Here is a 13,213-nt window from a genome sequence, read left to right as displayed (position 1 = left end):
CTAGGCCCTGGCTAGCAGCTCTGCCAAAATATTTTCCCCCAAAACTCCACCAAATGACAGCTGGATTGTGAGGACTCTTTTCATTAAAAAAAAAAATTGAGTGGAAGTGACTGACTGGGTCGTGCATGGAGGCGTTTCCACCAACATACTACCTAGTTGCTTTTCAACTTTGTAGCTGGAAGCTGTTGGCCTGAGTGAAGACTTGGTGGGGTGGAGTAGGGGAGACTGGGAGCTTGGGAGGTGGCAAGAAGGAGGCTGGTCAGGTCAGGCTTGGGCCCGAAGATGGACACGCTGGCACCCACCGCCCCCCTCTTCTGTCCCACAACCTGCTTCCCTAAAACAAACATATCGACACTCTTGAATCAACGATCCATCCGGGCTCTGTTCACAACCAAGCTGGCTGAAAAGCGAATTCAGGTAAACAAATTCTATTTTCTCTTGCTTTCCATTAGAACGTTGAAGAACTATTTCCCTAGAAGAACACATCCTCTAACACTTCAGAGTGCGGTCCAAAAAGCAGCAGCACCGGCGTCCCCTGGGAGCTTGGTGCCAAGGCATAAACTCCACCTGAGGACTTCCCTGGTGGTACAGTGATTAATAATCCGCCTGCCAATGCAGGAGACGTGGGTTTGAGCCCTGGTCGGGGAAGATCCCACATACCACGGAGCAACTAAGCCCGTGCACCACAACTACTGAGCCTGCGCCCTAGAGCCCGTGAGCCACAACTACTGAGCCCGCATGCCACAACTACTGAAGTCCGCGCACGCCTAGAGCCCGTGCTCCGCAACAAGAGAAGCCACCGCAATGAGAAGCCCGCGCACTGCAACAAAGAGCAGCCCCCGCTCCCCGAATCTAGAGAAAGCCAGTGAGCAGCAACAGAGACCCAACGCAGCCAAAAATAAGATACATAAACTAATACATTTAAAAAAAAAAATAAAATTGCAAAAAAATTTTAAAAAACTCCACCTGACCCCAGATCTTCCACATCAGAATCTGCACTTTTTAACTAGATCCCCAGGTGTTTCATAAGCTTGTTAAAGTTTGAGAATCATTGTTCTAACACACTGAGTTGAAATCTTGTGGCGCGACAAACCTTCTGGTCATGCTTGCTGTGCATTGCCAGATGCTTTCCCAGGGCTTCAAGTAAGAGGTAAGTGGCTGTGGTTGCTATCGCTCCATTTAACGCTGAGGAGACTAAGGCTCACGAAGGTGAAGAGACCACTGAATCTTCAGAGCCAGGACTCAGACCTAACTCTAAAGCAGGGAGCTTTCCATTAGACTTTGCTACCATCTCAAAAGTCCCACCGCACTGCATTCCAGAAACCATAAATTCAGGGATTACCACCATCACTGGCACAGTTCACAGAGACTCACCTGTCTTTGCACCATTATTTGTTCTTCACTCATCCCACCGTCTGCTCTCCTCAGATCTGCCTTGGACTATGAGTTATAAAGAGCCGGAACTGTGCAATATGATTTACTGAATACCAGCTGTGTTCCAAGTCCCATTTCTTAACATAGATTCCTTCATTCAATCCTCATAGCGACCCTCTGAGGTAGGTATTACTGTCTCCATTTTATAGATGAGAAAACTGAGGCTCTAGTGAAATGACTTGGTCTTGATCACACGGGCGGCAGCCCCTCTGGGCAAGTCTGGCTTTCCCATAGGCCCTCTGGTAAGGAGGTCCCAGGGCACTTGAGGGGTTATCCAACTCCAAAGGTGTGTTAAAAGAGACTAGTCTTATGACATGACCCTGGTATGAAACCAAAGGCAACGTGCACCAACCAAACCCCTTACATACAGGCTTTACAGGCTCCCCTCTCAATTTTCTGCACAAATGGAGAGCAGCAGCAGTGCAAATAATACAGAAGTCGTTTTAACTTAGCTTTGCAATGCATTCGATTTTTTTTTTTTTGCCAAGTCAGATTTTCCTTTCTAATTATATTTGGCTCAAACAGACATTAAGATGATTTTGTATTCTCACTTCACCCACGGCCTAGTAAGGGAAGAATTCCCAGATGTGTGCGGGGTGATAGGCACATTAGTCTAGGATCAAACATCATCCAGGCAGTAGCTGACTTGGGGGTGGAGGCTGGAGAGTTGATAGCACTGGTAGCAGGAGTATGTGTGTGGGAGAGGTGGGCAAAGAGGGAGCGGGCTGCAGGGACCTCTGGGAGTCCCCCCATCCCATCTCACAGTGAGGTCAAGCTAGTAGATTTCCAGGGAGGTAGGGACTGAGGCATAGAGCAAGCAGCATGTCAATTGCTCAGGGTTTGGGATTAAAATCCAGGAGTCCACTGGATGACTAGGGAATCAAGATGAAGAAAACCCCAACTCCTCTCTGGGGCTCCACCCTGTCAGCCCGCCTTCTCCCTCTCCCTTGTGTCTCTCTCTCTCTCTGCCCCCATCTGCCCATCTCAGCTTCCTTCCTTTTAATAACCTCCCAGTTAAGAGAGTCGAATGGTAAGAGCAGTTAAAAGCACCTCATGGCTTGACAATGCTGGGTAATGGAGCGAGCAGGGCCCCAGGCTGTTCCTGGGAGAATTCAGGAAGGAGGGAAAAAAGAAAAGAAAAGAAAAGAAAAAAAACTCAGCTAAGCAGATTACAAGGACAAAGTTAATTTAGAAATCAGCTCAATTGGGTGGGAGCTGGGGTGGGGAAAGGGAACTGGACACATGAGGTTGGAGATTTGGGGAAAGGGCGCTTTATATAAACTGCCTTTGTTCCTGGAAATCATAATCCTTGGGAGGGACCTTGCTCACTCCTTCGGATTCCTCAGCTCCTTCCATCCGGAGCAGGGGGCACAATCAGGGATTGTCCAGAGCCGGGATATCTTGAGTGGCGCTGCATTCCAGAGGCTCCAGCGCAGCCCCAGAGCCTCACGTCTGTGGCTGTGCCCTCCCCCTGCCAGGCTGCCTCCTCCACTCCCCCCTCTCCGACAGCTAGACTTCAGCATTTTTCACATACCTCTCTCCCAATGTGTATCTTATAGTATTGTCAATATGTGCTTATACATCCTTCTCCCACACCCGCCCCAGCGTGCCTCAAGGACAGGGACCAAATCTCACTTACCTTTGTACCTCCAGTGCCTAGCTGAGTGCCTGGCCCAGCCCAGCCATTAAAAGCACACTGGCTTAGCTGAACACAGGCACTCACCACCCTAGCAGGAATCTTCTTCAAAGGTTTCCATTTGAAAAACCAGACCTGGCTTCCTTGCAGAGGTTTTAAGAATCTCTAGGCTCAACCCCCAAGTGCACACACATCTCTGGCCACTGACCAGAGGAAACGGCCCAGGATTGACCCTGCAGGGACTAAATCCAGATTGGCCCTCTGATGGAACCAGGTGGTTCCCCTAGACTCTGGGCAGTGCAGACCCAGCCTAAGCGCCCAGGGAACATGTGACAAAGAGCCTAGGTATCCACCAAGCTTCAGGGCTCTCCACTGAGCTCTGTCTCCGGGCATCTTTATCATATACCTGAGGATTCACAGAGAAAAAGAGATCTTCTCAACATTCCAAAGCCTCCCCAACTCAGGTCACAGACCTGAAACTTCCCAAGGCAGAGCTGATTTTCTCTAAGGTTCTCTGCTCACTTCTCTCTGGTTAAACTCTGATCATCTGCCCATTTCACCTTTTTTTTTTTTTTTTTTTTTTTTCCAGTTGAATGGGCTGCAGATCTCTATAGCAGCGGAAGGGGAGTTTAAGAGGAGAGGAGGGTTTGGTGAGGAATGAGGTAGGGATCACACGGGTTTTTAACACTTCCTGTGCTTCAGAAACAGAAATCCCTGGCTCCCCACTTCTTACAGGACAGTCTCTGGCCTGGCTTTTCAAGGCCTTCTTGGGTCAGGCCACAGTCTACTGTTCTGGATCACCTCCATTATTTTGCCCTGACCCAAATCCTGAGCTGCCACCAGCCTCAATGGACCCTGCACATTCCAGTAGCCACACCTTGACTCGGGAAGTTCAGTCGGTCTGGTAATGCTCTCCCTCTTCCTGCCACAGCCACATCCTGTCCATCCTTAGACCCACTTCCTCCATGGAGCCTTTCCTGGCCTCTTCAGCCCACAGCAAACTCCCCAGCTCTGACTGCGCACACTGCTGTCCTGACACCAACTACACCCAGCCTAGCATCACCTGGAATCTTTGCATATGTATGCGCATCTTAGCTTCTTGGAGGGAAGGGACCATACAATTTTGTGGGTTTTTTTTTTTAATTCCTCATAACGCCTACCAGTATGTTTTATATATAGAAATATCCATTTGCTGATTTGAAAAAAAAAAAATTAATTCTCCCCATTTTATGGAAGAGTAAACTGAGACCTACCGAAGCTAAGTAACATTTGCACCTAAATCACAAAGTGAGACCCTTAAAGGCAAGGACGGTATTTTATTCTTTTTGCAGCACTGTTGCCTGGCACATAGTATAAGTACACAACACATTTCTGTGGGATGAAGGGACTGAGTCCTTACTCTCTTCCCACACATCTTCCAGTGAGGATGGACTCCTCATATTGCTTCAGAAGGAAATAAGAGGCAGAGAAGAAAAGCATCAAAGGGCCAGTCTGGAAGAGGAATGTATGATTCCGAATCTGGCCTGGAGTGGGGCAGCCTCCAGGGACTACCCTCCAGGCACAGAGCACTCAGGTCCCTGCTGTCCCTTCCCTACCTCAAAACCCAGTCCCCGTGGCCTTCTGGGAGTTTCTCCCATCACCTTCCCAGAGCCAGACCTCCAGAGGAATGAAGCAGCAGCAGCAGCATCTCCTGGGAAACTAATGGAATTTGCTAGGGAGTACTAGAGAGTTCCACCCTGGATTTAAGACCCTTAATCCTAAGGAGGCTGGCTGGCTACAAGGCACATTTATTTCAATATGATCCCAATTTTGTTAAATGGACTCAAGGAGGGCAGAGAGGAATGAGGCTTCAGCTCCCAGAGGCTACGGAGGTTAATAAAAGTTGCTGGAGAAATTAAATGTGGAGGGGGAGAAACTGGGAGTTTGGAGAGAGCTGATGGGGGGTGTGGGAGAGTGGGATGGAAAAAGAAAGAAAAATGTGATCTTTGGCAATGTCTGGGAGCTAGAACAGCTTTCATCCTGGGAGCTCAAAGAACCCTATCAGGTTGCATTGTCTGTGAATCAGTAGTGGGAAAGTGTAAGAGCTGGGGTTGCAGGATGGAGAGAGACCAGAGTCGCAGGATGGAGAGAGACCAGAATCACAGAATGAGGAACCCAAGCGTTCTAACTTTCTTAACCTTGTAGTGTGTATATCTTCAGAGCACGTGAGACAAGACAAAAATGAGTGCCTTCAAAGACTCTTCAAAGGATGCCTGCCATAGCTGGAAGGGGAATGGTACACAGAAACATGGCAGTGTTGTTCTGGTGAATGGAAGGACCAGGGGAAAGCCAGAGATACCTGTCCATAGGTACATGATGGGGATGAGAAATGGCTGCGTGTATGAGTGCACAGGAGGCCACGTGGGAACCCATGCGCGTGCATGTGGGCACACACACTGTGCAGGGAGACTTGCGTGCAGCAGCGATGTGGAAGAGGTGGATATGACCATCTTCAGGGGCTTCCTTCTGGGAATCATGCCGCCCCCCCCCCACTCCAACTTCCCTGCTTGGGATCTAGTCCTGGCTCTGTCACTTCTAAGATGTATCACGTTGGCCGATCTGCTTAACATCTTTGAGTCTCTCTTTGTCCACCACAAAATGGGGATAATGACTCCTGCATTTAACAGATTAGTGTTAGTATTAAATGAGTTACTAATGCACATAAAACACAAAGTACGTCCTCCACAAAAGTGAACAGCCTTCTCTCTCACTTGGAATGAACTCATTCTGTTTCCTGACTCCTGAGACAGCCTCTCCTTGATGCTGCATTTCAGCATCGAGGACCAAGGACGTGGCAGCCTCTTTCTCCCCCACTGCTGACCACTGCCTCCTCCAACCCCTACACCAGCCCTCTCCAGGTCAAAGCATCCTCCAGGACGTGGCCAAGTAAAGTGGTCTGGAGGCCTTGAAAAGAAACCAGGCAGGAGGTGGTAGGTCGGGAAGGGGCACAGCTTTCTCAGCCCTGGGCACGTGAGAGGAATTTCCCTACCCTTAGCTGGAAACAGTCCCCCAAAATCGGGGTGATGGAGGAATTTGCCCCCATCCCTTCCCTCCAGCCCAACCTCCCCCTTAGCAAGTCATTTCAACTCTCTAGGACTCTGTTTTCTCATCTGTTAAATGGAGAAGTAATAACTACACTGTCTGTATCACAAGACAATCACAGTATCTCTATTAAATGAGATTGTACATGTGAAAAAGTTGCTAAAATTGGAAAGTGCTATACAAGTACAAAGTTAAAAAGACTCTACAGGTGGGAAGAAAGGGGGCTTTACTAACCTCCTTCTCCTGACAGACAAGGAGTTCCCATCCCCACTGAGTAAAACAGATGACCCTCAGAGCAAAGCAACAAGATGGATATGCGCTAGGTGTGATGGGCTGAGCCCTGGGGGAGAAGGCTGAGCAAGGTACCAGGAGAAGCCTGTCCATCACCGTGGGGAAGAGGAGAAGGAAGAAGGCCCCTTCTCCCCTCCACAGCTGCCTCAACTGAAAGGAGGCACTTGCACAGGTGGCTCAGACGTGGAGGCAGCCTGGCTTTGTAGTAAGACGAAGAGTTGAAATCGGGGATCTAATACCCCAGGGATGGCCTTAAGCAAGTTAATTAAACTCAGCTTTTGTCTCCTCATCTATAAAATAGGGGTAATGTTATCTTCACAAGGTCGTTGTTAAAAGGAATAAAGAATGATGAATGTGAAGAGCACACAGTAGGGATTCAAGAAGAAGTAATTTTGACACTTTGGTAGGGAGCCCACCTCCTACAGTCACTCTGCCCCACTCTAGGGCAGGCAGGGCTTCCCAAAGCAGATGGGAACACCAGATCCCAGCCTCTGTGTCTGCCAGGGACTGCGCTGAATTGGAAGCTGACTGTCCTGGTTTTCTCCCCAGGTCCCCACTCAGCACTCCACCTCTTGCCTCGCCACGATTCTCCAGGAGTCAGCCTTGCATGGTACAGGGGTAGTGCCCAAGTTTGTAGCTCCTGGACCTGTAACGCTGTGTCTAATCTTAGAAACAAACACAGGTTGCAAACCTTCAGATTTGCCAAGTAAAGGGCTTTTAAAAAACGTCATTTATGGGCACTGTCATATCATCAAAGAAAAACCATTCAACACCCAAAAACGTAGAAGGACAGAATCTCAGAATAAAGGATGATTTTTTTTTTTGTTGTTGTTTGTTTGTTTTTTGCGGTACGCGGGCCTCTCACTGTTGTGGCCTCTCCCGTTGCGGAGCACAGGCTCCGGACGCGCAGGCTCAGCGGCCATGGCTCACGGGCCCAGCCGCTCCACGGCATGTGGGATCTTCCCGGACTGGGGCACGACCCCGCGTCCCCTGCATCGGCAGGCGGACTCTCAACCACTGCGCCACCAGGGAAGCCCTAAAGGATGATTTTTAAAATTTGAGTGAGTTTCCATTTATGAGCACTCATTCCCTTTTCCTCTTAGTTCTCCTTTGGCTCTGGATCAGGAAAGACCCTGTCCTAGCCCAGCATCTGTCCCTGCTGGCATGTGGAATCCCAGGCAAAGGGGAGGGGCGCAGGATTTGAGGTGGGTTGGTTCCCCCAGCTACCATCGAGATACCTAACCTGTCTAAACCTTGATTTCTCATCCATGAAATGGGGATAATTACAGAGCCAATCTCAGGGGGCTGTTGTACAGATTAAATTAGATAATGCATATCAAGTAGTTAGCACAAGGGCTCAATAAATGATCTGTATTATTTCCAGACTCTGAAATGCTGCCACCTCGGGGCTAGTGTTCCTCATCTCTCCCAAGAGCTCTAGCTCCTTCTCACTAGAACGCCGACCTCTTCCACTTGGTCCTCTCCTTCTCCAGAGCTTTCCTGAGGTCTCCAACCAGGGGAAGGCTGGTCAGCTTCCCCTTCTGGAACCTCTACAACCCAGTTCCCTCCATGAGAGATACAAAGCAGAGGTACTGAAGCCCAGGACAAAACATCTGGGCAGCTGGAGCAAGAAAACAAAAAGAGAATCATAAGGAGAGCTGGAAAGGAAGCAAACAACTCGGCTTCCTATGTCCAGCCACAAAGTCATAACAGAAGCACTTACTGAGCACATCTCTCTGTGCCAGACACTGTTCCATGCACCTTACACGGACTAACATATTTAACTGCCATCGACACCCTATGAAATGTTATTCCTCACCTTACTTTCCAGATGAGCAAACTGAGGCACAGAGAAGGCACATACCTTGTTCAAGCCAACACAACTACCCAGTGGCCAAGGGGGAGGGTGTTTAGCCAGGGAGCTGGACAGGGGTCTGTGATTTAAGCACCCTTTAATACTGTCTTCTTCCAACATCGTAGCACTCTCATCAAATCAATCAATTGATCAGATATTTAAGGGCACTTACCAAGCGAGTGTGTAGCACTGTGTCAGAAACTGAAAGGATAAAAGAGAAATTAAGATTTGGTCTCCGAGGATATAAAGAGGGTCTTACAAGAGCTTCCATCAGAGCACTTGGTTCTCAAGTCAAGGGGGTAAGAGCCGGGGACAAGGCTGGGCTTCCTCATCCTCACCCCATCAGAGAACCAAAGGCAGAGCAAGACAACCAACCATGCAGCCAGCAGAAGGTGGGAGGACCTAGATGCCTCCGCCTCCTGATCCAGGGTCTTCTGGGGTCCAGAGCTTAGCCAGAGGTAATTCCAGGCACTAAATACTGGGTTCACACCCTCCCTTTGGGCCTGAGGCGAAGTCCCATCAGGAAAGTCAAGAAGGGCTTCCTTGGTGGCGCAGTGGTTAAGAACCTGCCTGCCAACCCAGGGGACACGGGTTCGAGCCCTGGTACAAGATCCCACATGCCGCGGAGCAGCTAAGCCCGCGCGCAACAACTACTGAGCCTGTGCTCTGGAGCCCGCAAGCCACAACCGCTGAAGCCTGCACACCTAGAGCCCGTGTTCCGCAACAAGAGAAGCCACTGCAATGAGAAGCCCGCGCACCGCAATGACGAGTAGCCCCCGCTCGCCGCAACTGGAGAAAGCCCGCGCACAACAACGAAGACCCAACGCAGCCAAAGATAAATAAATAAAATAAATAACTTTATATATATAAAAAAAAAGAAGGTCAAGGAGAGGGACCTGGTATCCTGATTTCTGCCATGTCACTCCCTGCCTCTTCCCCAACCTCAAGATCCTGCTTTGGGCTAGAAGGGTGGGACATCTGTGGGGGGTGGGGGTGGCACAGGGAGGAGAGAGTCCATTCCCAGCTACTCTTTTCTTCCAGACTCTTGTTCTCTGGCAGGATGTAGCTGTACTCGGCAGCTGAATACTGGGAATTTAGGAGGCCCTCTTCCCTTCGCTCCTCACCGCCCTGCCAAGCAGTGGCAGGGATGCCCAGGGGACTCTGGGGGCTGGGGGGACAGATTTTCCCCCTACCTTCACCTCCACCCTCCCTTGGGCAGCTCCCACCCTGGGCCAGCCTGTCATCCCACATTGCTCTGATTAGCTATAATCTTTCTTTTTCAATTTCTCCTCCCTGAGACTGGGGAGTGAGAAAATCTCCCAGAAAATGAATAAATATTTCAATTTTCGGTGCAATCAGTCTGAGGAGCCAGCGCATGGTGGAAACAGGGGGAAGGATAATGGTTTTCATTTAGATAAGATACAGAAAATTATTTAGTGAAAAATGAAGATTGATGAAGCCCATTGAAATTCTTTAAAACGTTATTTTTATTTCTCTGCCTAGGCTGAACGTCCCCTTCCCCTCTCCTCTCCACTCCCCTCAATTCAACTGCCTTCTCCTCCCACCTTCTCTCCACCCTCCCTCAAGCCCCTGGCAATCCCCACCTTGGTTTCCCCTACCACTGGCCCAGTCCCTGCCTACAACTCTTTCTTTCTAAGGATGGAGGCTGAGGAGAGAGGTCCTGCCGCCTTCCCCCACCCTGAAGAGCCCCAGATCCGCACTCCTTCCCGCCCTGCCTCCTCCCCAGTCCTTGCTCAGCTTCCCAGGAACACTCAGGAGTGACTTCCTCTCCCCTCCGTTCTATCCTCTCCCTTTTATTTCCCTTTGGTAACCCCTCCCCCATCCCAAATACTTTGGCACACTTTCATCAGGTCTTGCTTTCACCCACGCTGGAGGATGGGCGATGGGAGCTCAGCTAACCCCTAACCCCTCCCCCCCCCTTTCTAAAGGGAGAAAGGCACACAACACACTTCTCTCGGACCGTTTCTGTCCCAATTCAATCCACATGCCTCTCCTGTTTGCTAACTGCAGCTTTTGTTCCTTGAAGCTCGTTTGTATCCACGTTGCTGACACATGAGGGCTGTGGGGAAAGGGGCAGACAGAAGCTTGCGCCAAACGCAGATCAGTACAGACCCAGCTGACCCCTCCCCCACCGCCGTGGGCCCTCCCCCATCTCCCCCTTCTCTAGCAGCCCGGCTGAACAAAGTCAGAACTTAAGTCACCTTCCCAACTTTCTGCCAAGTGGCTGGCTGGGCCTGCCAACCTCAGGGCCAGGCCTCCTTTCCCCCAGCACCACTTCTCACACCACGGATGTGCGCCCTTCCCAAATCCCAAGCGTGTGTGTGGTGGGGGGGGGGCATGGATGCCCTACGGGGAATGATGGATCGACAGACCCGCCCCCAGCAACTCAGTCAGGCTTTGGCTTCGGCGCCAGGGAGGCGCCTGGCCAGGATTGGAGGGGAGGGGTCCAGCATAACACCCCACCCCGAAACACACACCCACCGGGCCTGGAAGGGAACTGAGAGCAGGGCAATGCCTGAGGGTGCTCGGTCCAAGCTAACTTCCCCCTTCCCAGATCCCACCCCCCACCAAAAAAAGGAGACCACCTCCTCCATTTTGTGGTCTGTACATCTCCGTAAGTGTCTGCCTATATGAATATCTGTTCAAGTTTCTTTGTTTGCTGGAGGGTTGGTATCCCTGGAAGGGTTTCAGTGTGTGTGTGTGTGCGCGCGTGTTGTGTCCTTGTAAATGCCCGCCTCATACATGTACTGTGTCTGTGAGTTTTGTTATGTTTGGGTGCATGAACGTGCACGCATGTGCCGATACGGGGGAGGAATCTGTCTTCCTCAGATGTGTCAGTGTCTTTGTGTATATGTGTCTGTCTCCGTGTGGGGGATGCTCGCGGGTATGTCTGTCTCAGTAGGTGAATAGTCTGTCTCAGTGTCTATGGCTGGTTTTTGGTGTTTGTATGTCAACATCTGTGTGTCAGCTCCATTTTGGGGGGGTGGGGGGAGCTTGCTCAGCAGGATTAAATCTTCCTTAGAGTCCGACCCAGGAGACAAGAATCCACTCCCACAGACCCCAGTCGGGGCTGAAGTCCAGGCCCTTGGTTTCTTCAGTTCCCCCGCCGCCCCCCAGCCCAGCCTCAGGATACACTAACATCCTCATCTCTCTCTCAGCCTCTCCCTCATCTCCCAGCCTCTCCCCTGCCAGTCCCAAATAAGCCCCGACATCAACACTTTCCTGACCCCCCGTGGGTGTGAGCCCCGCCCGCAAGTGGCCCCTTCCATATCTAGCGGGCCCGGAGCTGCCTTTGGAACTCCACTCCCGACCCGGAGCCTCCGCGGGCAGGGGTTCGAATCCCCACAGAGGCCCCGAGGCACCGCTCCCTGCCTTTGAAGGGGGCAGCCCCAGGCAGTCTGGAGCCGCCGCTCAGACTCAGCCCTCCCAGGGGCTGGGCTGGAAGGAGGACGAGGATTCCCTTAGCTGCATCTTCCGGAGCCTGGGCCCCCAGCTCTCCGCGCACCTCCCACCCCCGAATCTGAAATCCCACTCTCTTCCCAGCCTTCCCCCGGCCAGGACCCGGGCGTCCTGACTCCCGGCCTCGGAGGATGGAGGTAGGTAGGGCTGCCAGAGGCTCCGGAAAAGACTTTGAGCGTTCGGATCCCTTTTTCACTCCGATCCCCGGCCCTCGCGGCCCCGATTCACCGGTCTCCCGCGCAGCCGGAGGAAACAACTTGGGCAAATCAACGGCAAACTCCTCCTCGCCAGCCCCCGTTACTCCGCGCCCCCTCCCCCAGGGCTCCGCGCCGGGACCCAGCCCCCGCCTCGTGGCGTCCGGACCCCGGGGGACCGGCCGCGGGCCGCCGAGCCCCCCAGTGTTCCCCGGGCTGCCGGGGGTCGGGGCGGGTGGGGGGGGCCCTTACCTTGGGAGAAAGTATCGGAGAGAGTGAGGATCCAAACGAGGAGGCTCAGCATGCTGTCCGCCCGCCGTCCGCCCGCCCGCGGCTGGGGCCCGGAGTTGGCGAGCGAGCGAGACGAGCGGGCTGGGGAGGAGGGGAGCCCGGGAGCCCGCCCCCCGCCCGCCCGCGCCCGCCCCTGCACACTCACACGCACACGCACACTCACTCACGCGCGCAAACTCACTTCCCTTCCCTCCGCTCCTCTTTATTTCTCTTTCCTCCCGGTCCCGTCGCTCGCTCGCTCTCTCACTCTCTCACTCTCCCTTTCTCTCTTCTCCACCCCTCCTTCCTCCCCCCTCCCCCCTCCCCCCGCCTTTTACTATTTCTCGCCTCAAGCTTTATCTCTCTGGGTCTCTTTCGATCTCTGCTCTCCCTTTCTCCCCCCTTCTCTTCCTTCCCTCTCTCTCCCTCCTCAGTCCCTCCTCCTGACGTCTACTCTCCCTCCGACGGCGCCTCCCTCCACAGCCCTCCTCCTGCCCCCCCACTGCTCGCGCACACGCACGCACACGCACACACACTCACACCCCTCGCTGGAACTGAGATGGACGGAGCGCCAAGAGAGAAAGCGGTGGAGGGCAAAGGGGGTGACTAACGTGACAGAAGCGGGCGCTGGAGCTGGGACGGCTGGACCCCTGCCCCCGCACCTCCCTCTCATTTATATATACAGCCCTGGTCCCGGGCTACGGAACTAGGCAGTAGATTGGGGAGGCGGGGCATGGGCTGAGGACAAGCCTCTAGCCCAGGGGATGACTGGTGGGGAAGGGTGTGTGAGTGGGTGTGTTTGGGTGTGTGGGAGAGGAGGGGGTTGGCAGGTGGCTGTTCATGGAATCAAAAAGGATAAAATCCTTTTTTTTTGTTCTTGTAAATTCCACACCCAGAATCTAACCCCTACTTCCCCCAAATTGGGAATTCTCAATTGACTGATGAATGCTGGAGGTGAGGACGGATACACTT

General features: G+C 52.3%; 1 protein-coding gene across 2 annotated transcripts in view; it reads right to left on the bottom strand.

Annotated features, from left to right (window-relative positions):
- KIRREL1 (kirre like nephrin family adhesion molecule 1) overlaps window positions 1–12,507 on the bottom strand; it is a 103,164-nt gene extending 90,657 nt beyond the window's left edge. Inside the window, exon 1 of one of the 2 annotated variants that reach the window (XM_032640434.1) lies at window positions 12,224–12,507. In XM_032640434.1, the coding sequence (XP_032496325.1) occupies window positions 12,224–12,275 (52 nt within the window). In that variant the 5' untranslated portion in view covers window positions 12,276–12,507. The remainder of the gene's footprint in view (window positions 1–12,223) is intronic. The other variant, XM_032640424.1, reaches the window with a different exon arrangement.
- Window positions 12,508–13,213: the final 706 nt, after the last annotated feature.

This window comes from Phocoena sinus, chromosome 1, assembly GCF_008692025.1.
Source record: "Phocoena sinus isolate mPhoSin1 chromosome 1, mPhoSin1.pri, whole genome shotgun sequence".
NCBI lineage: Eukaryota > Metazoa > Chordata > Mammalia > Artiodactyla > Phocoenidae > Phocoena > Phocoena sinus.
The sequence above is the reverse complement of the archived record's forward strand: the minus strand, read 5'-3'. Positions and strand labels throughout refer to the sequence as shown.